Source organism: Trachypithecus francoisi, unplaced genomic scaffold (genome assembly GCF_009764315.1).
Source record: "Trachypithecus francoisi isolate TF-2019V2 unplaced genomic scaffold, Tfra_2.0 Lachesis_group11, whole genome shotgun sequence".
In the NCBI taxonomy this organism is placed as follows: Eukaryota; Metazoa; Chordata; class Mammalia; order Primates; family Cercopithecidae; genus Trachypithecus; species Trachypithecus francoisi.
In genome coordinates, this window is record NW_022681456.1 from 68,063,979 (window position 1) to 68,091,116 (window position 27,138).

Sequence of the window (27,138 nt, forward strand, 5' to 3'; positions counted from 1 at the left end):
GTATTCTGTGGTGTATATGTGCCACATTTTCTTTATCCAGTCTATCATTGATGGGCATTTGGGTTGGTTCCAAGTCTTTGCTATTGTGAACAGTGCTGCAATAAACATACATGTGCATGTGTCTTTATAGTAGAATGATTTATAATCCTTTGGCTATATACCCAGTAATGGTATTGCTGAGTCAGATGGTATTTCTGGTTCCAGATCCTTGAGGAATTGCCATGCTGTCTTCCATAATGGTTGAACTAATTTACACTCCCACCAACAGTGTAAAAGTGTTCCTATTTCTCCACATTCTCTCCAGCATCTGTTGTTTCCTGACTTTTTAATGATAGCCATTCTAACTGGTGTGAGATGGTATCTCACTGTGGTTTTGATTTGCATTTCTCTAATGACCAGTGATGATGAGCTTTTCTTCATATGTTTGTTGGCTGCATAAGTGTCTTCTTTTGAGAAGTGTCTGTTCCTACCTTCGCCCACTTTTTGATGGGGTTGTTTGTTTCTTGTAAATTTGTTTTAGTTTCTTGTAGATTCTGGATATTAGCCCTTTGTCAAATGGATAGATTACAAAAATTTTCTCCCATTCTATAAGTTGCCTGTTCACTCCGATAATAGTTTCTTTTGCTGTACGTAAGCTCTTTAGTTTAATTAGATCACATTTGTCAGTTTTGGCTTCTGTTGCCATTGCTTTTGGTGTTTAATGACATGATTGTATATTTAGAAAACACCATCGTGTCAGCCCAAAATCTCCTTAAGCTGATAAGCAACTTCAGCAAAGTCTCAGGATATAAAATCAATGTGTGAAAATCACAAGCATTCTTATATGCCAATAATAGACAGAGAGCCAAATCGTGAGTGAACTCCCATTCACAATTGCTAAAAAGAGAATAAAATACCTAGGAATACAACTTACAAGGGATGTGAAGGACCTCTTCAAGGAGAACTGCAAACTACTGCTCAAGGAAATAAGAGAAGAAACAAACAAATGGAAAAACATTCCATGTTCGTAGCTAGGAAGAATCAATATTGTGAAAATGGCCATAATGCCCCAAGTAATTTATAGATTCAATGCTATCCCCATCAAACTACCTTTGACCTTCTTCACAGAATTAGAAAAAACTACTTTAAATTTCATATGGAACTAAAAAAGAGCCCATATAGCCAAGACAATCCTAAGCAAAAAGAACAAAGCTGGAGGCATCACGCTACCTGGCTTCAAACTATACTGCAAGGCTACAGTAACCAAAACAGCATAGCACTGGTACCAAAACAGATATATAGAACAATGGAACAAAACGGAGGACTCAGATACGACGCCATACATCTACAATCATCTGATCTTTGACAAACGTGAGAAAAACAAGCAATGGGGAAAGGAAGGATTCCCTTTTTAACAAATGGTGTTGGGAAAACTGACTAGCCATATGCAGAAAACTGAAACTGGACCCTTTCCTTATACCTTATACAAAAATTAACTCAAGATGAATTAAAGACTTAAACATAAGACCTAAAACCATAAAAACCCTAGAAGAAAACCTAGGTAATACCATTCAGGACACAGGCACAAAAAGAAGTTTTAAAGGTGGTTCTAAAATTTTAATCTGAGGCTAGTTGAAAGATAATTGTTTCAGGAGGTATGGTTGTCTGTGACCATTGGGAAATTGGGCAAGATTTCATTTTTTTATTTCAAGTTATGTGACAGGCTCAGGAATAACAAGTCAAATAGAAAAGAATTCATTGGAACGACCTCAAGGATATACAAATGAATAGTAAGAAGAAATAGAGAATGATTCTAGCTTGATGGTTTTAGGTGTGAAGTTAGATTTTCAGTTGACATAACTCTAAAGGAAAATGCATAAATCAGGATGCTATTAATAATGATTGTAGGAGGATTTTCATTGACTGACGTAAGATTAGACTCTGCCTCAATGTCCATTTCCATATGGCAGTTGTTCCTTCTATAGGAAGAATACTTCTATGCAGAATGTCTTTTTGATTCAAATGGAGTTCCAGAGAAATATTTGGTTAAAAGCTGAAACCATATCAGTGACAAATCTATATCATGTTTTCCATTATGACCAGAATAATAGCACATTTTCTTACATTGATCCATGTGCCATGATACATGGTGTTTCATTTACTTTCTTCACTAGCTCTGCCTTCTTTACTAGCCTCTGGCTACGATTTTTTAATTGTTACCACTGTTATTATTAATATTACTATATATGGTTAATTATGAATGACTTTATATTATCTTAATTTAAGAAAAGACATATCTTGCATCTATGTAACTTAAAGTGATATATATATGCATATATATGATACATGCATGTATACACACATACCTATGTATATGTGTGTGTGTGTATATGTGTATATATATGTATACACACACACATAAAGAAATAAACAAGCTCTCTCATGAAACTCCACTGCTGCCTGTGGGGTTGTTATTTTGTTATTTGTGGGTTTCAAACTTCAGTAGGTTCTGTTATCACCCCAGAAGTTTCCTCATTTCTCTAACTTGGAAATACACTAGGAAGCTGTGAACACGTGAGATATGGCAGATGCATGAAGGGTCCCCCGATTCAGTACTATTTCCTCTATAGACTCTTAATTTAATTCTTACCTCTATGAACTAGTTCTGTTGTGTTTAAGCTTTGTGGACATTTTAGTATCACAGAATTAAAAAATTTTAAACCTAGAAACAATATTAAAGGTCAGTCTATAGATAAAGAGATAAAGGTCAACCACCATGCTCAGTCTAAAGATAAGGAAATGGGAACTCAGAGCTTTGTCCAAGGTCTCAGCCTCTGAGAGTTGTAGAACCATGGCTAGAATGGGGTCTTCTGAAGGTCGTTTTTGTCGACTTTCACTGCATTCCTGTATTTATAGATTATTTAATTTACAGCATCATCAGGATTCTTCTGGATGAAAGTGAGAGAACACCAAATCTGACAAACTTCAAGAAAAGAAGGAACTTTATTAGCTCATGTAACTGAAAACCTCCAGGCACAAAGAAATCCGGTGGCTCAAATTATGTCTTCAACACTTGGTCTGTCTCCAAATCTTGTCTCTGCTTTTCTCTGTGCTGGATTCATTGTCCAACAAACTCATCCCATGCTGTGGTCACATGTCTTCCTCCTCACCACCCTTCCTTCAGAAGCTACATGCATGCAGTCTACCAGCTTCAAGTCTACCAGAGTGAGAAGGGCTGACTTTCCTACCAGTCCCAGAAAAGTGCTGACATTAAACATCATGGGTTTGCCCTGGGTTGTGTGCCTTTGCTTGAACCAATCAGAGGGTCAAAGTATATCCACTGGCCTGAACTAAGTCGCATACCCTCCCCTGCCACCAGGGATTGGATGCCAGCTCCAGCTGAATCTCCTAGGCTGAGAGTAAGGAGAGAAATCTCCTGAAGAAAAATACAAGTTCTGTTAGCAGAGGTAAAATAGATGCTGAGTAATTCAGAGCAATCACTATATCTGAGACATTGTGTTAGGTGTTTGTCTATGGAGCATCGGGTATCAATTCATTTGTTTAGCAGATACTTTTTCAGGATGAACATGCTGGTAGAAAGTTGAGCTCATACAAATAGGGCAGAGGAGAGATTACATTGGCTGTGCTGAGGAAGTGATGGGGTGGCAACAGAGAGAGGCTTGGAGTGCAGAGCCTTGCACAGGGGAGGGAAAGTAAGTTCTGAGAGAAGGTTAGTAGGATGCTAAAGGACAGGAGGGCTCTAGGAAAAGGCCAGATGAAAGGATGCTAGAAAAAGTCTGTCTGCTCAGTGCAGAGGAAACTTTGTATGATTCATTTCATTCAAGCAGTTTTGGAAGAGCAACTGTGTTCCACCACTGTGCCAGGTGCTAGAAAAACAGAGATGGCACGACAGACTTGCTCTCGTGCTCCACAGGGGCACATCACACAATTGGTTAATGACAACTGCAGTAATTGCTACCAGGGAGAAGTCTAGGGTGTTACAAGAGAATATATTCAATATATTTTTGAATATATTCAGTATTCAACAATCACAAAAACGGGATCAACTGAAGTGTCTATCAACAGATGATTAAAGAAAATGCAGTGTACATATACAAACATAAAAAAGAAAGAAATCATGTGTTTTGCAGTAACATGAATGGAGCTTGAGGCCATTAATTTAAGTGAAACAACTCAGAAACAGGAAGCCAAATTCCACATATTCTCACTTATAAGTGGGAGCTAAAGTGTACACATGAACATAGAGTGTGGAATGATAGGCATAGGAGACTGTAAAGGGTGGGGAGTGGATGATGATAAATTACTTAATGGGTAAAATGTACATTATTCAGGTGATGGCTACACTAAAAGTTCAGACCTCACCACTATGCAATATATCCATGTGACAAAATTGCACTTGTATCCCTTAAATTATACAAATGAAAAGAGAGAATATACACCAGGGCAGGGTGACCAACCTTTTTGGCACTAGGAACCAGTTTCATGGAAGACAACTTTTCCATGGACCGGGGTGCTGGGAGTGAAGGACGGTTTCTGGATGAAACTCTTCCATCTTAGATTCGCATAAGGAACGCATAGCCTAGATCCCTTGCATGCATAGTTCATGATAGGGTTTGTGCTCCTGTGAGAATCTGATGCCACCGCTGATCTGACAGAAGGCGAAGCATGGGTGGAAATCCTCACTTGCCTGCCGCTCACCTCCTGCTGTGCAGACCAGTTCTTAACAGGCTACAAACCACAAACTGGTAATGGTTCGGTAATGGGGTCTGGTGACCCTTGCACTAGAGGACCTGATTGTATGTCAGAGTTGGGAGTGAGAAGGCAGAGAGGCTACCCTAGAGGGAGAAACATTTCAACTGAGATCTGAAGACTGAGGAGGAGGTTTGCCAGAGTGAAAGAGGCGGAGGAGGAAAAGAATTCCAAACAGGGGGTACTAGAGCCTGGGAAAAAGTGCTCAAGGTTATAGGAAGGAGAAAGGTGCATTCCAAGCCACCCTAAGGCAAGTGAGCACAAAGTAAAGAAGACTGAGAGAGCTCGGGCTCAAAAAGGAAGAAGGAGTCAGACTGTCCAGGCCATTTGGGCCATAGGAAAGATTTTGAATTTTACTAAGACCGTAAAATTTGTGATTGGATTTCTGTTGTTCAAAAGATGACACTGGCTGTGGGTAGAGAAAAAAATTGAAGTGGAGTGAGAGCATAAAGAGCATAAAAAGGTAGTGGTGCTTGAACTGTAGTAGTGGCAACGGCGATGAAGAGAAAGCAGACACATTCAAGAGATATTTGAAGACCTTTGTCTTGTAAAGATGACTTCTGTAATTGTTGGATGGGCAGCATGATGTATCTTATGAATTTAGGTAAGTTTCACATTTTCATTAGCTGGTTGAAATATAGGTTTTATTTTTCATGATGTGATTAAGTTGGCTGGGATTAGGCTAAACATAATTGTTTTGTGGCTAAATGTATCCCGTTGTAATAAATAATTACCATATATCAGCCCACCTAATGCCTGATTTCAGAGATGAGGCCACAGGGAACTTCGACAAGCCTATAGTTTTGGGGACTAGATGAAAGGTAGAGGAATAGGGCCTTAAACGTTACTGGTCTTGCAGAATGTTGAGTCTTATGGCCAGCTTACTTGCTGCAATTTAGAGAATCCCCTAAACCTGATACAGCTCATAGTCTCTTGATATATATTCTTAGATTGCTAAATGAGATGAATAGCTAGGTTTAGGTGTTCTACAATGCAACAGAATCATTCCAACTGAAGGGTACTGAAGACTTGGAGACTGAGTGTGCTGCTATTTCAGTGCTCCCTTTGAAAATATAACTTTGGAAAATTTGGCTGAAACTTGGGAAGCTAGGATTAACTATGTTAGGGATGTGAGCCCAAGAGAAAGTTCATCCTGAACAGGAATTGCATGCAATACTCTGTGGGTATGCACCAGCCTAGAGTAGAGTGTGGAAACTGAGATTACATTATGGCTTTGCCATTTACTAGCTGTCTTCCCAAGTCAGTCACTTAGGCTCTCTGAGCCTCAGTTAACCCATCTGTAAAATAAATGTAATAATAATAATACCTGCTATATTACTCACCATGGTAATGAAGATGAAAAGAAAGAAAATTTGTGAAAATGGTTTGTAAGCAAAAGCTGATGATGCAAAAAGAGTTGTTACTACTTGTCCCAATCAAGATAGGCTAAATTGTTTCATGGTAAGAAACAGCAAAGTCTCAGTGCCTCTAAACGAGGTGTCTTTATCCGCCTGCAAAGTCCACTGCCAGACCAACAATTCTCAAGGTATTTGATTTCCATTCACATTCACGGTAAAGTCTGTGACACTCTTCAGCTTTGCTCACATTTATCTCACCTCAGTTTCTGGGTCTTAAGTGAGAGTTGTTGGCTGTGCCATTGTAACAGGCAGCTGCTATCCTTCCTCTCTCCTTTATCTATTTTCCCTTCTTCTGGCTGTGGGCTTGGGTTTGTCTTTGGGGCGTCTCTGATTTTGTGTTTTACATGGGGCTGGGCCTCCTCTCTTCTCTCCCCCTCACTTACTGAGGTCCGCCTTTATGGACCGGCTCTGGGGACAGACATGTGATCCACATCTGATCTGACCAATCAGTGTTTTCTCCCCACTCCCACCCACTTCTGGCCAGAATGATTTTATAGTGATTGGCCTGAGATCCAAATTGGCCCAACAGTATTCAACCCCAAGATTTTGATAGAAATATTGAAAAAAAATAAGGATCTTTCTTCAGAGTTTGCTAGATGGAGATGATGTGGGTGTGTGGCTTACAGCAGCTACCCTGTCATCGCTAGAAGATAATCTATCCAAGAATGAAGCCAAGATAGAGAAAAGCTGAACTATAGGTTATACACAGACTATAGTTCGGGCCACATCCTTGGGTCCCTGGATCAAGCCGTACCTAAAGATCCGCATCCTGGACTTCCTAGTTTATCAGCTACTACACATTTTATTTTGTTTTGTTTTGTTTTGTTTGGCTTAATCCATTCTGTGTTGGGTTTATGTCCTGTGCAACTGAAGGGATCCTGGCTAACACAGCCATTCATTTCTAGGGCAGGAGCTGCTAGCCTGTGCTAAACTATCTGCACTTTAATATCAACTTTGTCTTTGTTTCATTGCATCTCTTGGAGCTTTACCACTTAAATGGCAGCTCTTCTTCCTTAGATTCCTCTAAAACCTGACCAATATGCCCAGTGGAACAGCAGACATTAGTCAGTGATCTGACTTGGGAGGACATTGACGCTTTTGAGATCTCCAGGATTTGGGGAGAACATGGCAGTGTGTTAAAGGTTTCCTCTTTTCTCTGAACTCTCTAGATTCTCGGCAGCAGCACACTGCTAGAGCTAGATCTGTGTCTACCATTTTCCTCACAAAGCAAGTTTCTTTCAAGGTAGATATCCCACAGTCTGGGTTCTGGCAGCACAGCATTCTCAAATGTTGCTATTTCACATCCTCAAGAATGTATGCTTAAACTAGGACTAAGGAAGCCACAGGACAAGCAAAATCCAAAAGTGAGAAAATAGGTAATTGAATAGAAGGGAGATGGGACTAACAGGTCACAAGGGATCAACCTTAGGGTTGGTGGCGGTACAGGGGAAGAATTTAGGGCCCTGGAAAGGCTGAGATGGGCTTACTCATGGAGTGGAGGCAGATCATCAAGGTGTTGATTCAGGCTCAAAAGCGAAAACAAGAGCCTAACCATTGCACACTGGATACAAAGTGGAGTATTGCTCACTGACATGAAGCATTTTCCCATGGGCCACAACTGGGTCTTGGTATGAGAGTGGAACCAAGGCATGACTGGCTCAGCTTGGGTGGAGTCCCAAATACATAAGCTGAGGATGGAGGAGACAGGGTCTTATCTGCAGCCTTTCCCCTCCTACTTCAGAAGAAACCAGACTGCCAAGTTTTACAGATGGCCGAACTCGGACTAGGGGTGTAGACCCCTGTTGTTGCCTTTTGACCCCCTGGTTGTTATCTATCTGAATTATGTATTTCAAAAATAATTTTGATTTTTTCAATTTTTCTTCCACTTTTAGGCCAGAATTCCTAGATCTGAAGAGTAATTTCTCAAGAATGATCTTACCTAACTCTAGAAATTAGTCTTGCTCAATAAAAAGCCATCTCACAGAAATAAAACTAATTTGAAAAGAAGAGCATCAAATCTGCCATCTTCTCTCTGCTCTTGGCCTTTTTTTTTTTTTTTTTTTTTTTTTAATTTGAGAGATTGAGTTTTGCTGTGTTGCTCAGACTGAAGTGCAGTGGCTATTCAGAGGTGTGATCACAGTGTACTGCAACCTCCAACTCCTAGACTCAAGTGATCCTCCTCCTTTAGCCTTCTGAGTAGCTGAAACTATAGGAGTGTGCCACAGTGCTGGTCTTGGGCTCCTTATGTTTCACTTCTCTGAAGTTTTGTTACAGTTGGAGTTTGCATCATATGCCCCCTGGCTGGAGGGTATTCATTCCTAAATTCTGTTTTTCTGCCTAGAGTCCTACACCACTTACTATTCCTGAATTTACTAAAGAGTTGAGCATCCTCAGCCCATTAAAAGATACAATACCCTCCCCACGCTCCCATGTGAAATGCTACATTGGCTGAAACTCATTCTCCCTCTCTGATGGTGACCATAAAGACTTTCTGTGAGAGGGCCTGTGATTTGTCCTTGGTATTGGCAGGGGTTTCGGGATGCAACCACTTTTCAGGATAACTCAGTAAGGTACTCACAGAATACTGACTGTGAGAATAAGTGAATGAATTCAGGAATGAAGTAATACATTTAACAAATTTCCTGACAGTAGATGTCTTAAAATTGGCAAGCTCTTTCTAGAAACAAATTTCTCTTAAGAAGCTAAATGAAGAAAATTTGAGTAACAATGGTAATAGTACAAACCAGAAGTTTTAGCTTTTTAAAAATCCTGGATATATTCATAATTAGCAACTTAAGTGTCAAGTTGACCTTGAACTTGGTAGAATCCTTCTGACTTTGCTAGTACTTTTTAGAGTTAAAAGGCTCCTATCTAGGAGATACTTCGTGGCTTTCATTTCTTATTCTTTTGATCAAACTTCTAGATCTCTCTTCAATGTTACTTCAAAGACAACTGTTGCATTAGTTACTTCCCTTACAAACTTTGTAGATGCTAGCCTGAAGTAAAAATTCTATAGTTTGGAACTACAGCTTATTCTTCAGGTTTCTTCTAAGATTGTCTCTGTAGAATTAAATGTCAGAATCTGAAAGGTGAGCTCAGGGCAGTTGATTGAAGGAGTATGATATGTAACACACACTTTATGTACGTGTGTACCAAGGTGTGTGCAAGGGGTGCAACAAAATGACTTGTGAGTGTCTCCCTCCTTGATCTGTTTTGACCAAACTTTATTACTCATTTAATGGAACTGTAACAAAGAGCAGGAATCAAAACACATGGGGATCACAGAGGCTGTTATGTTTATTGTGCAGAACAGACAGTGATAATCCACTAGAGAAATATTTTCAACAAGCAAGTGATTCAAAGTACAATCATAGACAGCAATTCTACATGAAGAACAAGGAATAAAGTTAGAAGACACTCAAAGGAACAGGGAGAAAGTCAACTGCAGTTAAACGTCTTGATACTTTTCTCCTGCAAACATACCTAACTTGCAGAAATGGTAGAAAAGTTAAATGTCCAGTCTTATTTAGCTGTGACCAACAACAGCAAAGAACAGTCCTATAAAATTTATCTCCCACAAAAATAAACTATATATATAAAAATTTTATGATGTTCTCACTGTTCCATTGGCCACAAGCTTTTTTTTTCAGTATGAAAAATGAGGTATACTGGGACTTAAGAGGTAGTAGTGTGTTTTGATTGTACAACGTATGGGAAATAAAAGTGTAACTTCACCAGAGATGGAAATCACTCGGTGTACCATGTTTGGCCAACACGAGCAATTGCTTCAATTTTATGAGCTGGCCAATGAGGTTTCTAAAAGGCCCATCCAAAGATATGGAATGCAACTTTTATTTTTATGAGCCACTGTTTATTTGCTTATTTAATGTACAGTTAACAGTAATGTTGAGTTTTAATTCTCTCCATAGCTCCTTTGGTGATTCACAACAGTGAGCGATCTGCCAGTCTCAGAGAGGTATGTGGCTTTTGAAACTACCTCCCTGAAGTGGCTGGAAGAGAGACGGTTTTGAGTTTCATTTGGCTTCAGTACTAAAAGCCATACTGACAAAAGCCGTCATGAGAAACTACCTCCTGGCCCAGTTGATAATACCATGTTAAAAAGTCAGCACACTCACTAGGAGAGAAAGGCATAAAAACTCTACATAAGAAGCGTTTAAAATAAATCTGGTTGAGACATATTACAAAAATCACATTTGTGTAAAATACATGAAAATATTTGTCAAGCATTTTCTCATATTCAACTAATCTTAAAAACACATATTTTTGATTGCATTATGCAAAAGCAGGGCTTGTTGCATCTCACCTACAAAGCTTCAAGTTTCTTTGAAGGTTGGCTTTTATTTTATTTATTATTTACTTATTTTGCAAAAGTGTGTAAAAATGTGTTCCTTTCTATCAAACGTCTTTTATAAAAATAGTTTTGACTAGGGATAGCTGCAGTTTGAACTATTTCAAACATTGAAAAAACAAATGAATGCTGCAAGTAACAAGTTCATTTCTTTTGAAGTCTGGAGGTAGGTCTTTGCAAGTCAATTAGTCCATTTCCTTAAACAATTCATTTGAGGTACAGACTTGGAGGGTAATATTTAAACATTACAGTCAAATCTTGTGTGATGTGTAGTGTGATTGAGGAAAATTATCCTTAAGAACCTAGGAGCGACTTGGTTAAAACATTTTCAAGTTAATGTAGAAATCTAGCAGAGAAGCTGAAACAAGTATTTGTAAAAATTTTTAATTAAAAAAACATAGAAAAATACAGTCATGCTGAAACACAGTAAGGAGATTGCTTCTTTAACTGTAATTAAGTGTACAAAAAGAACTGCAGATGATTAGAATCACCTACCCAGTAAGTTTTTTTCTTGCATTGCTTGTGTATAGCAGCATGTAATAAGTACTAGACTGTAAATTCATTGTAACATTCAGAGGTAGTATTGAGTAGTGGGGATATATTGCATCTCTGGCTAAAAGTGCAGTTTGAATGAAGAGATGGTGAACTCAAGCCGAAGAAAAGCACCTCGGTCAACCATCTTATGTCAAAACGTATTACTTGAAGTAACACATATGCTTAATTTGAGGTAAGTGGTATTTAGGTCTTTCATGGAAACTGATACACAATGAAAAGAGAGAGGGAGAGGAAGAGGGAGAGAGACAGAGAGAGACAGACTGCCCCCTTTTTTTTTTTTTTTTTTGCTTTTTAAATTGACGTATAATTATAGCAAAAGAAATTTAGATTTCGCTCCTCTCACCTCATAATTAGGTGAGTTAATCATGCATTATTCTGTTGTACCTTTTCATTAAATTACAAAGAGGATAATTTTACTTGTCTAGGTTCCTTAAATGCTCTGAGGCTGACAAGTGTTATTGATTGCTAAATGGCATTTGGCTCTGTAGGAAGTAGATTTCCTAAAAATGGAGTGTCCTGAAAACAAGTGCTGTGAGTAAATTTATTACTCCTGCTGATATGTGTGATATCCATAAATAGAAGAGTTGGCAATACTCGTTTGCTTACTTCCCTTTTTGAAAAATGAACATAACCTTTTCTGGTTTGTAAGCTGAATGAAAGGATACATCAGCATTTCGTCTCATTTAGAAATAAAAAGTTAAAAATCATCAAGTAAGTGTCTACAAGATTATACGAAAAAGAGAAAGTAGTATCTAGTCCTTATCTTTGGTGTTCTAAACAGAGGATTCACTACAGGGAGTGGGTTGGGGTGGTGTTTGAGGTGTACACAGTGTTACACACCGCGTTCTTCCTATATGAATGCCCGACATCACAAGTGTGACACGTTTCTTGTTTGCATGCAGTGCAGTGATTGACTAAACCCAATTCAGTTTTTCTCACCCGCCCACTCTTGCTTATCAGATCAACAAACTATTAGTAGGTTAAGAAAAAAGAAAACAGTAATTAAAAGTTGCATTGTTAAGCTGTGTCCCCTGTGTTTACAGCAGTTTTTCACTAAACCTGGGACTGTGAAGGGATTACAAAGAAGGTGATTAATATAGTCCTTTTTAAGGTTATGTGATTTCTCCCCACCCCACCCCCACCCTCCCCCGTCCCACCCCACCCCACCCCAGATGAAAGTGGAAAGACCATGGCAATACAGAATAAGTGGTCACTGCAGTGTCTTCTCCCTTCAAAAGATCCAACTGCTGCTGAGGTAGAAATCGAACGTTGGCGCCCCCTAGTCCTCTTCGGCAGACTCTTGTGAGGATGTCTCTTCAGTTTCCTCCTGGAACACACAAAGGGCACAGCCATGACGCTCAATCGTTATACTGTGTGGGCTGCTCTTGCCAACAGTGCAGAGGTAACCTGTTTCCACAGCACATTGTGCTTGCCTCAAAAGAGGATGACAATGACTGGCGAGCCCTCATTGCCAGGGCTTCTTAAACCGTAATTGAGGAATCAAGGTGTTGTTTTTTCCCAGAGTGATCATTAGCCACTGTTGACTTAAGGCTTGACAATCATGGCGGCTGGTCAGCAAATTCAATTGTTTGCTGTCCAGAGAATGTCAGGGCAATGCATGGTTACTCACCAATTAGAAAAAAAATAGGAATGGAATAAATTTTTCCCGGCAGCATGCCATTCATCAGTTTTAAAAACCGGCACACAAGAAAAATAGAGTTAGAGGGATCAGTTCTTAAGGCATAAATGAACCCACCCTCCCGATACTGGGAATAATAGCTGGTATTTTTAGAGTGCTTACCAGATGCTTAGGCACCTTCTGTTAATATTCCTATTTTACAGATGAGAAAACCAAGGCACAGACAAGGAATGTGCCCAAAATTACAGGGTGCGTGGGACCAGGATTTGGGTCGGGTCGGTTTTGGTGCCAACACCAGCTTGTGACCGCTACACCACTGTGCAGAGGCAGTGTGAGAGCAGGGGCAGAGCGGACAACGAGCCCTCCCAAATCCATTTCCTCCCCTTTGTATTTATTAAAGCACATTTTGAGACAGTGACCCAAGTTCAGCGTAACTGCTCAATCTCAATACTAATCCGCATGGACCAAACATTTGATGGTGGGCTAGCCAAGCAGAGAAAATCTAATATATATGTTTTTGCAAGGCCCCCTCTTCATATAAATCTAACTCCTCCTTCCCTTTTCCTTTTTCTGATTCCTTATGGCTCTGGAATTTGTTGGGGTTTCTGCGAGCCGGCTTGAGCTGCAAAGTTCTCTTTCCTTTTGCTTATTTAACAAATGTGCAGTACCTTTCAGGACATGGGTGGTAAAGCGGAGACAATAAACATTTCCGATAAAAGCGTCGTTAGTGAGAGGATGATTTTTATCAAATGCTGCACATTGTCTCATAAGACGGCATGTGAAAAAGATCTGGGAGAAGAGGTAAACATTTACTCCTGCAGCAGACCGAGCCCCTTTAAGAATGGCCAGCTTAAAACAGCTTATAACAGTCTTCATACTTTAATAGATTTGATTTTCCACATGGCTTCATTTTGTCTGGGTGGCTAACCGACACAATTTATACCTCTCTTCCTTTCCCAGGTCACCACAGTACACCATTCAGTAAAGCATGCCTTAAAGCTTGTCTGCATTATATGACCAAACTTCCATTCATTAGTGTTTGAAACACTTCAGCTGTGAAGGGGCTCCTAAATGCTACCATGTGTGACGCTTTTGCGTAAAAGCAGCAAATGGGAGAAAAAAACCCACATGAACGGGCACTCACACACTCACATGAATGCACATACACACACACGCACACACTCTCTCTCTCTATCCTGGGCTTTAATCACAGGCCACTGCATACTTCAAACCCTTTGCAAAAGGTTTCAAATATTCTCTTTCCCCCTGAAGACTGAGAGAGCTGTCAATCCTGGGAATAAACACACATACAAATGAATGGATTACAGCTTGAAAAATATAACCATGGCAGCATCAAGTCATGAGATTTCACACCGGTTTTGTTTAGTCTGCTTTGGGTTTTGTGGGAAAAGTGGAACGTATGAGGCTACCTCCCCTTTAACTCCCAACCCCCAAACTGTGGGCTTCACATACATAAGCAGCAGGTTTATACCTCTTGACTAGGCAACAGGCCATGACCCTGAGATTCTCTGTGGAGCCCTGGCCACAAAGAAGGATGTAGCATGATCAAAGCCATGGGCAGACGAAAGAGAGGCAAGCCAAAGATCAGCTGCCCTATGACCCTGTCCTTTCATTTAATATTTAAATTCCAGAAAGTCACTGAACTGTTAGGCAGATACACACCTCGTCTGTCCCCAAATGACTCACTTCTCATTATGACATGAGGTGTGGATTTACGTGATTACTCTGAAACAGACCACGGCATAAAAGCCAGCAGGTATGTTTTATTCCTTCTTACAGTCAACAAATTAATAGAGCACAGTCAAGCTGGCAAATCTCCTGGATTGAGCTGTAATTATTCCATTTCTAACTGTTTGATTTTTCTATACTATCCGGAAACCAAGGTACTTTCAAATCCGGAAGGAAACAGAATTTTCAGGCCATGAACTTAACAAAGACCTTGTACTAGATGGAATGTGATCAGCTTTTCAAAACATTCCCAGAAACTTTGCTTGATGTGAGCTCCTGAAACTCCTGACTTCCAACCCCTTAGACACAATTCAAATGAAAATGGTGGTAGATCATAATGTTTCCTTAACTGTTCTTAACACAATGTGGATAGTTGTTTTATTAATGTATCTTTCTGCTGACCTTGGAATTCTTCTACTAGTGACTATCAGTTAGTACTGGGAACATGACTAGGATGTCAGAGGGTAAGAGTCTCACTCCGTTAAAGGTTTGCAGGCAATGTGGCTCTCACATGCTCAGAATGATGGTTTTCTCAAATGTCTAGTTAGTGGAGAGCTCTCTCTTCTTGGCATAGCCCTGGCTGGCCACCCTTCAAAGGAAGGAATGGTTCCCAAAGGGGTGATGTGGCGGGGCAGGTGGCTCTTCCCACTTCTGCAAACCTCAGCTCTCACATTCCCAGTGACTTGGTCTTTGGCTACATGTGTGGATTCTGGACCACAAGTGTGCATTCAATGAAGAGAAGAAAAACCCTCCCTGTCAGGAATGAGGTTGGAAAACCCATTCTTAGCTCCCCTAAATGTCATGGTCTGGCCAGAGTTAACACACGGTGCTTCTGTGGTGCAAAGAGAGAGCAGAAACAGGTGACATGGAGAATAAGCAGCTGGCTCTGACATCCCCAAAGAGTCCTGTTTCTGTAACTGAGGAGTTGGTAGGGACCCCTGAGCTTCAATCATCTTTAGTAACTTAAAAGACATGGCTGGGGCCAGGCACGGTGGCTCACGCCTGTAATCCCAGCACTCTGGGAGGTCGAGGTGGGTGGATCACAAGGTCAGGAGATCAAGGCCATCCTGGCTAACACAGTGAAACCCTATCTCTACTAAAAATACAAAAAAATTAGCCAGGTGTAGTGGCGGGCACCTGTAGTCCCAACTACTTGGGAGGCTGAGGCAGGAGAATGGCATGAACCTGGGAAGCGGAGCTTGCAGTGAGCCGAGATGGCACCACTGCACTCCAGCCTGGGTGACAGAGCGAGACTCTGTCTCAAAAAAAAAAAAAAAAAAAAAAAAAAAGGCTGTGTGTTATAGACAATAGCTTGTATCTTGACATGTTTTAAAAAAATTGCATCACATTTGTCACCTAATGGTCAAAGGACCTTTGAGCTTGTGTAGCTCCCAAGAGAAGCCTTGAAGTAATAATAAGAAGAAAACTGTAGCCAAGAGTTGCACACATCTCATTAGGGTCCAGTGGCAGGGTGGGAAGGCTAAACAGCCGCTCTTTGGTCAAGAAGGTTTACCTGTTGGAATGGGGCTTCAGGAATGTTCATATGAAAGGACTTTTCAAAGTGCAAGTGCACAGTGACATTTTCATGAGCACCAGCCACTAAGGCCTCTAAACAGCGAACAGCTCCCAGCCATCATGCAGCTACTTTATAAAGACAAGTGAGGTTGCGTGGTACCGGGCTGAAACGTGTGAGCTTTCTTGGCAGAAAATTGATGAGCGGGGCAAGGGATGGGCAGAGTTGGAAAACTATACTTTTATTATAACTACTGGAAAAGTGCACTTACTTTGCCTTAGTTTTTCTTTTGTTCATGAAAAAAGGAATTTGGTAAATGTAACTCTTTCATTGTTTTAGCTAAGCTGGAAAAAAACTCCACTAAAACCCAGAAATATAGTTTGCACGTACCACTGTTCTTTTAATTTGGTTCAACATGATGCATGTGATATATACACCTTTGGGTACACTTCTGCTAATTGATTAAAAAGGAGGAGGAAGACAGCCCAATATCCAAACTTAACTCCTGAGGCTGATGGAATTTTAAAATGTCTTGAGTTTAATAAGTCTTACCATACAGGCATGGATGAGGGTGTGTGCTGGAAGAAAGTTCAGTATTTAATGCTAAGAGCTGAAGCTCTGGGTTTAATTTTCAGATGCAGACTAAACAGCAGGTCTGCAGTAGAAGAAGCCAGTGGATTCTAAATGGAACTGGGAAATACAAACTCAGGGGTGGTGTTACCATGATGCCCTCCTTTGTGTGAGGCAAGGAGTGCAAAAATCACAGAAGTCCATGTCAGCTTTAATAAGTCCTTATCTTTTTTTTTTTCTTAACTGCAAATAATTCTGCAACTCTTCTATTGCATGATGTTGCAGGCCAGAAATACATATGTGATTTAAGCTATCTTGCCAATAAACCTACAAATACTTGGTAATCTAGAAAGGGTAGTTATGGCTAAATGTCATTCTTTTTTTTTTTTTGTCATCTGTGTATGTTCAACTTCTCAGGAACTCATAATGACACACTTAGGAGTTTTCCACGTTCATGAGTATCTTGAGTCAGTCCTGTTACAGCAGAAATAAAGGGTTCTCCTCAGCAGCAATGACCGGGAACTAGTTTTTCAAGTTCCATCTGTAGCTAAGTGACCGACAAGACCACAAAGCTGAGTTTTTCTATTCTCTGTCAGATATTTTCGTTTAAAATGTATCAAGACTGTTTAACTTAATGGAAAGTGATTATTTCCTCCAACTAGGAAAACTCTACAGCAGATTTTTAAAAAACATGTTAAATGGAACATATATAAACCATATAATCTGGCAAGAGCAAGGGATTCTGGTGGAAATGCTACGCAGGAATTACATTTTTCAAAAGGAGACAAGAAGTTGAGATATTGACAGCATTTGTACCTGATCTTGTCTTTATTTTTACATTACGTATATATAACATAGAATTGTTAGGACTACTTTGTGTGTGTTAGCATCAGCTTAATAAAGTTGGTTTGAAGGTCTTGCTAGGGCATGTTTAATGTAAAGAAGGTTGAGCTTGGACCTCACTAATCATAGATGCCAACCACTGCACTAGCAGGTCTCAGTCCCACTGTGTCAGACCAGTAATGACTATACACGTCTATCTATACTGCAGGATTGTGTGAGAAATGTGACAACCACTTGGGGAAACCCTGAAAAAGAGTAAAAATCCAGTAAGACTATAGTGTGAAGCTGTGATTATTAATGTCAGTTACTAATTCTGTGATTATTTCTTTACCTATGATTCAAGGGTAGGTTCTTAAGAAAGAAAAAATCTATTCAATAGGTTCCCCAGAGGAAAGTAAAATAAAAAGTATTAGCTTCCTAAAATGCTCTCTGGCTTGTCTTGTCTGTAACCTCAACAGTTCCATTACTGAAAATATTGCAACAGAAGTAATGCTGGTCTCTGGGATACAATGAATTTCTCCTTCCTGGGATAAAGGGCTGTTTTTTAAAAAATCTGGAGATGGTAGGCACATTTTTCAAATAGGGAAATCATTTTAGGTATAAACCAATTATCAGTTTCAGGAGTCACGATTTCTGAGGATTACTGGTTTGATCAGTTTTCCATGCCAGGTTCAATTCTTATCACAGGAACACTGCATTTAAAAAAATAGCTAAAGACAGCAAAAGGATTTTTGCATAAACAAAGTATTCAAAAGAAGGGATTTTTTTTTTTTTTAATAGAGATGGGGTCTCACTATGTTGCTCAGGCTGGTCCTAAACTCCTGGGCTCAAGGGATACTTCTGCCTCAGCCTCTCAAAGTGCTAGGATCACAGACATGAGCCATCATGCCCAGCCCAGAAGAAGAAAATTTATTTCAGTGTTTCCACAACTGTTGTGGAATGTTCTTATTTTTATGGAAAGTAGCTTTAAATTATGATTAAAGACTGCTTAAGGGTTATATTCCAGATGTGCTTATTAATGGCACAGACTAGGAAAAACCTTTTCCTTTTATTTTGTAGATGTGTAAAATTTTGCATAGGTGTTGTATTTGCAGCCAGGGAACAGAACATTTGTGGATTTTAATCATTATTGCACCAAATGTTTTTCATTATCCTGAGTTATGACTTTTGAGTAAGATTATAAAAATATCAATAACAGTAAGTTAACAAATAATTTCTTAGTAGACATTTGAGTGTCCAGCAAACATTTCCTGAATGTGAGTGTCTGAGACAATGCAATATATTTCTATGCAATGATTAAGGATTTTCTTAGAAAGACCAGGTTTTAAAGCCAATTGCTATTTGTTCCACATTAATTTGGGTCAGTAAGTTTGGAGAGTAAGAAGAAAGAGATATATGGAGTAAATAATTGGTTTTTATCCAGTACACATCAAAATGTAGAGGAAAATTCTGCAATGTGAAGGGGAAATGCAGGCAGCCACTGCCATTTTGTTTTGAGCCTAATCCACAGACTTCCCCACACAGAAACAGTCATACTAAAAAAAAGAAAACTCTCGGCAAATTTGTCAAGCCCAGAAACACTAAATTTTGCCTTTTGGAGTTTTATAAGTTGCCCTAAATTGAGTGATGTTCTTTCACTTCTGTTAGAAGTTGTCATCTCTATAAAACATTTCCTGCCAAAAACCGCTGACTTCATCCTGCCAATATTCCTGTATTACAACTGTTAGCTAAGCTAATTACTTCATCTGTTTACAGTTAATAATCATGTTGATATGCTTCCTCTGCCCTCCAATTTCCCTGTGCTGCTATGTCCTTGAGCTACTTTATTAAGGGTTAAAGCTTGGTTTCTACTTTGCTCTCTCCTTTTCCCTTGACCTGTGTGATGTCAGAGGTCAGCGGTTAAGTCAAAAAGTATTTCCTATACAACAAAACAGTGCAACTCAGGGCAGCCTTTGATATGATTTTTCATGTTTTGCCAGTTGGTACTAAACATTTACTGGCCCACAAGATGTTTTACCAGCTTGAAAGTGCATAAGTAAAAAAATAAATACATCAGTAATCTTTATGACTTAGGCAGTATAAATCATTATGTTCCTTGAGTGAGTAGACGAGTGAGTATTTGTCAGTCTGATTTATTATGAACTATTTACTGCACTGGCCAAGGTACCATGTAAAAGATGAGTGTTAGAGTGAGAATGCTTTCCCCTTTCCTCCTTCCCTCTTTGTATGTCTAGACTAAAAGCCCCCAGTAAAAATGCCTTCTTTGAGAACGAGATGCTGACTGCAATTCATCAACTTGCTTGTCCCAAAATGAAATCTCTCATTTTGCTCCAAACAATGTTTAGGTTGTCTGAAATATAAACATCCTTAAAACTGCCCTTGAAGTCTCTGTAAAAACATTCAACATTTTATTTTGAGGGGGAAGAAATCCCGTGATAATCAAGGCTTACTGAGATTTCTTTGCCCGGGTGCACACCACCCACAGAAGATGTTACTCGCAAGTAAAAACTCTTTTTTGAAACAGAAAGCTTTGTTTCCAGTCTTTCAGAAACTGAAGACTTTGCAATCCTCTCACTGGGAAATTGAAAAGGAGCAGGTTTATACCTGTCCTAATTGCCAGAGGCATTGTTTGCCAGGGTTGTACAACAATGGGGAAAGTAGATTGAAGGGGTGGAGAACTTTTGGATTTTAAAAACCTGTTTTCCCTTTGGGTAGAAGAAAGGTGAGAGAAAAATGTCTGAATTACATTTAGGGAGTCCCTTCAAGTCTCAGGTGACAGCCTTAAAAGGGAAATAGCAATAAACGATCAAATACTTGATAAACTAGAGAAACTTTTTTAGACATCTCAGATGGAAAGAGACTTATTTTTATCAAAGTAAAAACCTGAGTAAAAAGCACCCTCTAATAATAATAATAATAATCTGGTACTTTTATGGTGTTTCTTTTTTTAAAAAAAGAAAAAGAAAAACCTACTACCATTTCCTACTAGGGTTAAGAATGTAATTCATATGACTGAGAATTCAACTGCTCAAATTGCTAAAAAACGAGCTGATTTCTCTTTCTTTCTTTTGAGATGGAGTCTTGCTGTCACCCGGGCTGGAGTGCAGTGGTACAATCTCTGCTCACGGCAACCCTCCCCCGCCAACCAGGTTCAAGCGATTCTCCTGCCTCAGCCTCCCAAGTAGCTGGAATTATAGGTACCTGCTGCCAGGCCTGGCTAATTTTTGTGTATTTAGTAGAGACGGGGCTTCTCCATGTTGGCCAGGCTGGTCTCGAACTCCTGACCTCCCTAAGTGTTGGGATTACAGGCATGACACCGCACCCAGCCTCATTTCTATTTATTTCTAATTAGCTAATTTCAATTTATTGTTTATCACTTGAAGTGGAAATATAGTAGAGTTATTTTGTAAGCCGTTTTCATTGGTTTTGGAATTTTAGAAAAAAGTTAACGTGCATATTACAGATTTTCCCCTTTAGATTTTTAAGAGGCTATTAACTCTCCCATTAGGATTACAGGACACAGTTGATGTTTGCAGCTGATGACACCTGGTGGATTTCCCAAACACGAACTCCTGCAACAGGGTGGCCCTTCACTTTTTATTTCTCTCTAGATGCATGTACTTGTACACACAAACACAAGTGCATATGTAGGTGCTGAGATTTGTCATAATTCTGAATTCGTCTCCTCAGAATAAACTCTGCTGCTTTGTACCCCAGGTTCAAGAAGGGCCATTCTTGAAGATCTGAGGAGACTTCAGCATTGGGCAGTATAAGGATACTTTACCACAGAGCCTTTGTAATTCTGTATACATGTGACAGAAATACTAGGAACATGATTCTGAATGCTTTAGCCCTAATGATAGGATGGAGCAATTAGTAGAAAATTTCCTCCAGCTAAAAAATCCTGCTTTAAAAAACATTCAAGGAAAACACTTGACATCAAAGAGGAAGTACTTTGGAATAAATCAGGATTCTAGAATTTTTGAGACTATAAGTCTCTGGAAATGAAAAACCGTCAAAAATAAGTCAGAACGTAATAATGCTACCTGGAATTTATATAATTATGAATCTCTTGTAATGTTCTTGGGAGTAAGGGAAAAGGCATTATTATTCCATTTCCTAGATGGATAAATAGAGCAAAGAGAAATTAATTAGCCTAGTGATGGGGTCAGAAAGAAAAACCTAGGTCTCTTTACACACTTCTGAGCCCTTTTCTTTAGATATAAAATATTTAGCTGTGCTAAAATTTTTACCTCAAAAGTGATTCTGAATGTAACCCCTCAAAGTGCTGTTCTACGTAGGAAGGATATGAGGCTGCGTTAATCCTGATTGCCACATGGGAAAGCCATCTGGGAGGGTATTTTGAAAGAAACAGATGGAAAAGGAAGATATTCTTTTGAATGTAGTGTAAAATTTACATTATCGTCCACGAACTTTCACGTAGCTTTCATGTTTACATAATTCATTACTGTGTCATCAGACAATATAAATTAGGTAGCCCAGTGAGCTCATGTTCTTTTTTATAGGTCTGAGTCTGAACTCTCCTATATGGGGCAAATCTGGAACAGGGTCTGTAAGGTAGTCAGATTGATCCTTGAAGATCAACTCAATCCACTTGTCGATTCTTTGAGATTCTGGATTCTCTTGGGAAAAACTGTGATTTCACTTATATTATTTCTTGGTGTATTAATGCCCAACTTGCAATCAGTTCTAGCCACATTAATAATCTCCACCTGTGACGCATTTGTTCTTGCCTCTCTACCTTTGTATATGCCATTCATCTCATCTGTAATTTCTTTCCCTTAATTTATGTTTCAGTTTTCCCTTCTGCAACTCAACAACAACAAAATCAAACAAAACAAGAAAATTCCAGTCTTTGGGGTATCATCCCCTTGATAACCTGAGGCATTCCACTCATTCATCCGTATCCCCTGTGTGTCCCATGCACATTGACATTCTGTGGTCATTTGCTCAACAAATGTTCAAACATCTTCCCATGTGTTTTCATGGAGTGTCTTCATCTCTGGTTGCACATTAAACTCACTTAGGGAGTTCATAAAAAATACTGATGGATCTCCAGACCAAATAAACAGAATCGCTGAAGGGTGGGGCCATGCTGGGGAGGTAAATGTTTAACAACTTGCTCTTCAGGAAAAAAAAAAAAGTCCTAAATTTTAGTATTTGTCATTTTCCATGGTGTAAATACTCCCACCATAGTGGATTTCAAGCTACCTACTTGACATCACTGCACACGGAATTCAGAAGAGACGTTCGCTATTTGCTCACAAGGGCTGATTCCAGCATACCACTGGATAGGACACAGGCATATACATATAAATACATTTCTCAGGTGCAGTGACTGTGTTTCTTTGTTTGACTCATCTTCCCTATGACACTAAGCACAGGGACTGAATCAATATTAACAAATCACATAAGGTGATTAATCTGTAGTTCACAGCCTGTGATGCAAATGTGAATTCTGCCTCATCCTTTGACTCAAATGCACAGAATTATCAATTTATTTTCTCTTGATTTTTGTACAGATAAAGGATGAGAGGCTAAATATATTTGGGTTCTCCTACTTAAAATGTCAAGTTTTTGTATATATATAGAGAGATATATATTAATATTGCTTAAAGACACACAAACACTGGGTCTTTTTAGCACCCCTCTCCCACTCTTAGTTTTTATGTATGGGAGCAGCAATGAGAATGACTTTTTTCATGGTAACTCTGTTTTTATTGCACTTAAAGCTCATGTGTAATTGTTTGAAGACACTTTCCCTGGATCCTTTCATATGTTTGGAAGTTTCAGTTCTCTTCTAAGTGGCATTTTTAGAGAATAGTAGAGATATAAGATTGCCCGGGTGGTCCTTCCCAGGCAAGGCAACATTGACCTAAGAAAACAGGATGCAAGGTAGATTTGTAAAGACCTCTAGGGAAAAAGATTTCATGGATACTTAAAATTACACGAAAGAGTTCTACTTAATTTGATAGCTCATGACACTGCTTAATAACTTAATTTAGCAGGTTCAGCATGGTAAACCTGATTTAGGTTCACCTAAATCTCCAATGACTATTTCCATCCAGAAAGGAAGAGAACAGCAGGACATTCTTATACTTTAATAATGGCTCACATTATTAGCAATCATGGTTAATGTATACTTCAGTTTTGTTTTCTTCAAGATATGCTTCCTCAATAAATACGGTTTTTTAATGTTTCTATGTATAGATTATAGTGAGGACAAGGTGGTCCAGGAATATGGGGCAAGAGACGTAGAGCCATTTCCCAATTTTGATGTTGCCAAAAACTTCACAGACTGGGATTCAGTTATTTAAATAAGATCTAAGAATACATCAGTCTGCAAGTTAGTATAACTTAATTTGCAAGTATTCCATCATTCTTTGGAGTGTTTTGGGATCATCAAATATTATGAAATGGTTCAATGAAGAAATATGTTTCCAGTCATGAATCATTAAATAGAAGTCTGGTGTCAAGTCAACAGAATATAGACAGTTGGAAAGGGCAAAATTTGATGTTTAAGAATTGGTAAAAGATAGAATAAGATTAAATATTTGTTTTACATATGAGGCAATGAAATAAAATAGTTTTATTTTAAAAATAATTTATATTTGCTTTGTACACTTAAGACCTTACATTTTGGGGGGTTTTAATGGTACGATTGTTGACTACATATTCCTGACTTTGAAGGCTACAACACATTTTCAAGAATACGGCAAGATAATAATAAAAATTAAGAAAATGCGAAATAAGGTTTAGTTTGGGGACATTTTTCAGTACATATTTCACTTTTTATATTAATGGGGAGAAAAAAATTATTGACTATGTCTTACCTGAGCAGGCTTCTTCTGAACAACTTGTTGTGGCTAAGGAGGAAAATAAAAAGATATATTTTAAAAGAAAATATACATTTTGGAAAAAATTAGGTGTACATATTTTAAATATAGATACTTGTCTTCAAAGAAAACAGGAAAGTATAAAGTTCAACTGGTATATCCGAAGTTAAAAGTGTTTATACATGGCCAGGCGTGGTGGCTTACACTTATAATCCCAGCACTTTGGGAGGCAGAGGTGGACGGATGGCTTGAACTCAGGAGTTCCAGACCAGGCTGGGCAACATGGTGAAACCCTGTCTCTACAAGCAGTACAAAAATTAACAGTGTGTGGTGGCATGCAATTGTAGTCCCAGCTACTCAGAGGCCTAAATGGAAGGATCACGGGAGCCAAGAAAGGTCAAGGCTGCAGTGAGCCGTGATCATGCCACTGCACTCCAGCCTGGGTGACAGAGCAACACCCTATCTCAAAAAAAAAGAAAACTGTTTATTCCTGATCTCTCTATATTAAGGAAACACAACATAGGTTATCTCAGTGAAAGCAATTCCCAGTTAAAATCTGGCATACATGCCAACTAGCTTGAAAGAAACAACTGTTTGATTCACTTTGTTTTTAGCCTATATGTCACAAAACTGAGAATATTTCATTTTTAAAAAACACCTTCATTGAGACATAATTTACAGACCACACAATTCACTCATTTAAAGTATATTTTAGTATATTCAGAGGGCTGTGCAACCATCACCACAATCTGATTTAGAACACTTTCATCGCCTCTAAAAGAAATCTTGTACCCATTAGCGGTTACTCTTCACTAACCTCCACATCCCTAGCCACCTCCCACGCCTAAGTGACCATGAATCTACTTTCTGTCTCTACGAATTTACCTATCTTGACATTTCATGTAAGTAGAATCATACAATATATGGAGAGTATTTTGTGTCTGACTTCTTTCACTGGCCTAGGGTTTTCTAGGGTCATCCATGTGGTAGCATCAGCAGTTCATTCCTTTTTATGCTAAATAATATTCCCTTGTATGGATATACCACATTTTACCTATCCATTCATTAGTTGGTGGACATCTGGGGTGTTTCCACCTTTTGGATATTATGAACAATGCTACTATGAACATTTATATACACATTTTTGTGCGAACATGTTTTCATTCGTGGGTATATACCTGGGAGTGGAATCACTGGGTCATACTGTAATTCTTTGTTTCACTTTTTGAGGAGCTGCCAGACACCTTTCCAAAGCAGCTGCACCATTTTACAGTCTCACCAGCAATGAATCTGGAGTTCCAATTGCTCTGTATACATGCCAATGCTTGTTATTGCCTGTCTTTTTGCTTATAGACATCCAAATGGGTGTGAAGTTAAACATCATTGCTGTTCGATTTGAATTTCTCTTACAACTAATGATGTTGAGCATCTTTTCATGTGCTTATTGGCCATTTATATGTCTCCTGGGGAGAAATGTTTATTTAAATCCCTTGCCCATTTAAAAAAAATTGCTATCTCTTCATAACGAAGTTGTGAGTTCTTTTAATGTTTTACATTCAAGTCCCTTATGATTTGCAAATATTTTCTCCCATTCTGTGAGTTTGTTCAGTTTCTTGATGGTATCATAGGAAGAATATTGTGTTACATCTATATCTATTGTATATGTAGAGCAAAACTCTCTCTTTTGAGTGAAACATCCGAGGGAATGTTTTTCTGCCTGCCTAACTTTGCAACAGAGTATTAGAAAATACTTGTTATTACTTTGGCGTTATAAAAGGTGGATTTGAAGCCAGAGCTTTTCGATGGATTATTTACTTCCAGTCCTCACTCTCATGTCTGAATACAGGCATGCATTATTCTATCTACACATCACTGAGATTTGTGAGTACACCTGAGGTACTCTGATGTGCATAGTGACACGCTTTCTTGCGCCAGTGAAAAATAAAATTGTTACAGTTCTCCCAAATAACAGCAGTTAGGATACCTTCACTATTCACTAGCCCCTGTTCATTCATTCTGAGAGCCCCTTCCTCTCAGAGTTCCTCTCAGTGGTACAGTGGTTTATTGCTGGTGCATTAAAAATTCCATATAAAAATCATCAGAACTTTTTTTGTTTTTAGATGGACAGCATAAAAATAAAATAAATGGCAAGGTACTTTTGCTCAAAGGAAAAGACGTTCTTCCCTTTGACTTTAAACCACAGTAGAGATGAGATCATCACAAAAGCCCAAGTTTTGAGATGATATTTTCTCCAGGGGAAATCGAACCAAGAACAATGAGGACTTCTTGCCTCTTAGGACACACAAGCGTGGGCTATTAGAGGATTCATTTCCAAAGGGTCATTTGAAAGAAGACAGCACTCTTCTTCCTCCCCCTTTTCCCTGTCGATTACACCTGTACACATGTTTACTCCCAAACCGTTTCAAATCTACACACATTCTTGCAGGCTGACTGGTTCCTACTGCTCAGAAATCGCCCTCCTTTTTTGGCCGAGGCTCCCGCATTCATGTGACTCCTGCACACTGCAGCTCAATGAAATCCTCTGAAAGGGCTGCCAGCTCACCCAATTTTCCATGAATTAGGTCCTGACACTTCTATGAGGGGAAAGACAATGTCTGACTCTCTGCCAGCCCTGGCTCCCGGCCTAGTCCGTGTCACGGAACTTCTACCAGCTACCCTCAGACACAGCACTTCATACTTTTCAGACCACCAAACAAACAGACCCTTGAATACTTTCAATGTTGGTTGGGGTTATGGCTGCCAGGATGTTTTCCCAGCCTCTGGCACCCAATGGCTCCAGACTGTGCCGAGAAAGTTTTTGTTGTTGTTATTTTGTTTTGTTTTTATTTTTATGAATGGCTTTGGTAGAAAACGCA

General features: G+C 39.1%; 1 protein-coding gene across 2 annotated transcripts in view; it reads right to left on the minus strand.

Moving 5' to 3' along the window:
• Positions 1-10,902: 10,902 nt before the first annotated feature.
• The window catches only part of HMGA2 (high mobility group AT-hook 2), a 139,438-nt gene continuing 123,202 nt past the window's right edge, over positions 10,903-27,138 (minus strand). Inside the window, exons 4-5 of one of the 2 annotated variants that reach the window (XM_033221376.1) lie at positions 24,260-24,292; positions 10,903-12,418 (exon numbers count right to left, since the gene is read on the minus strand). In XM_033221376.1, the coding sequence (XP_033077267.1) occupies positions 12,371-12,418; positions 24,260-24,292 (81 nt within the window). In that variant the 3' untranslated portion in view covers positions 10,903-12,370. Of the gene's footprint in view, positions 12,419-23,121; positions 23,302-24,259; positions 24,293-27,138 lie in introns of those variants that run through there. The other variant, XM_033221375.1, reaches the window with a different exon arrangement.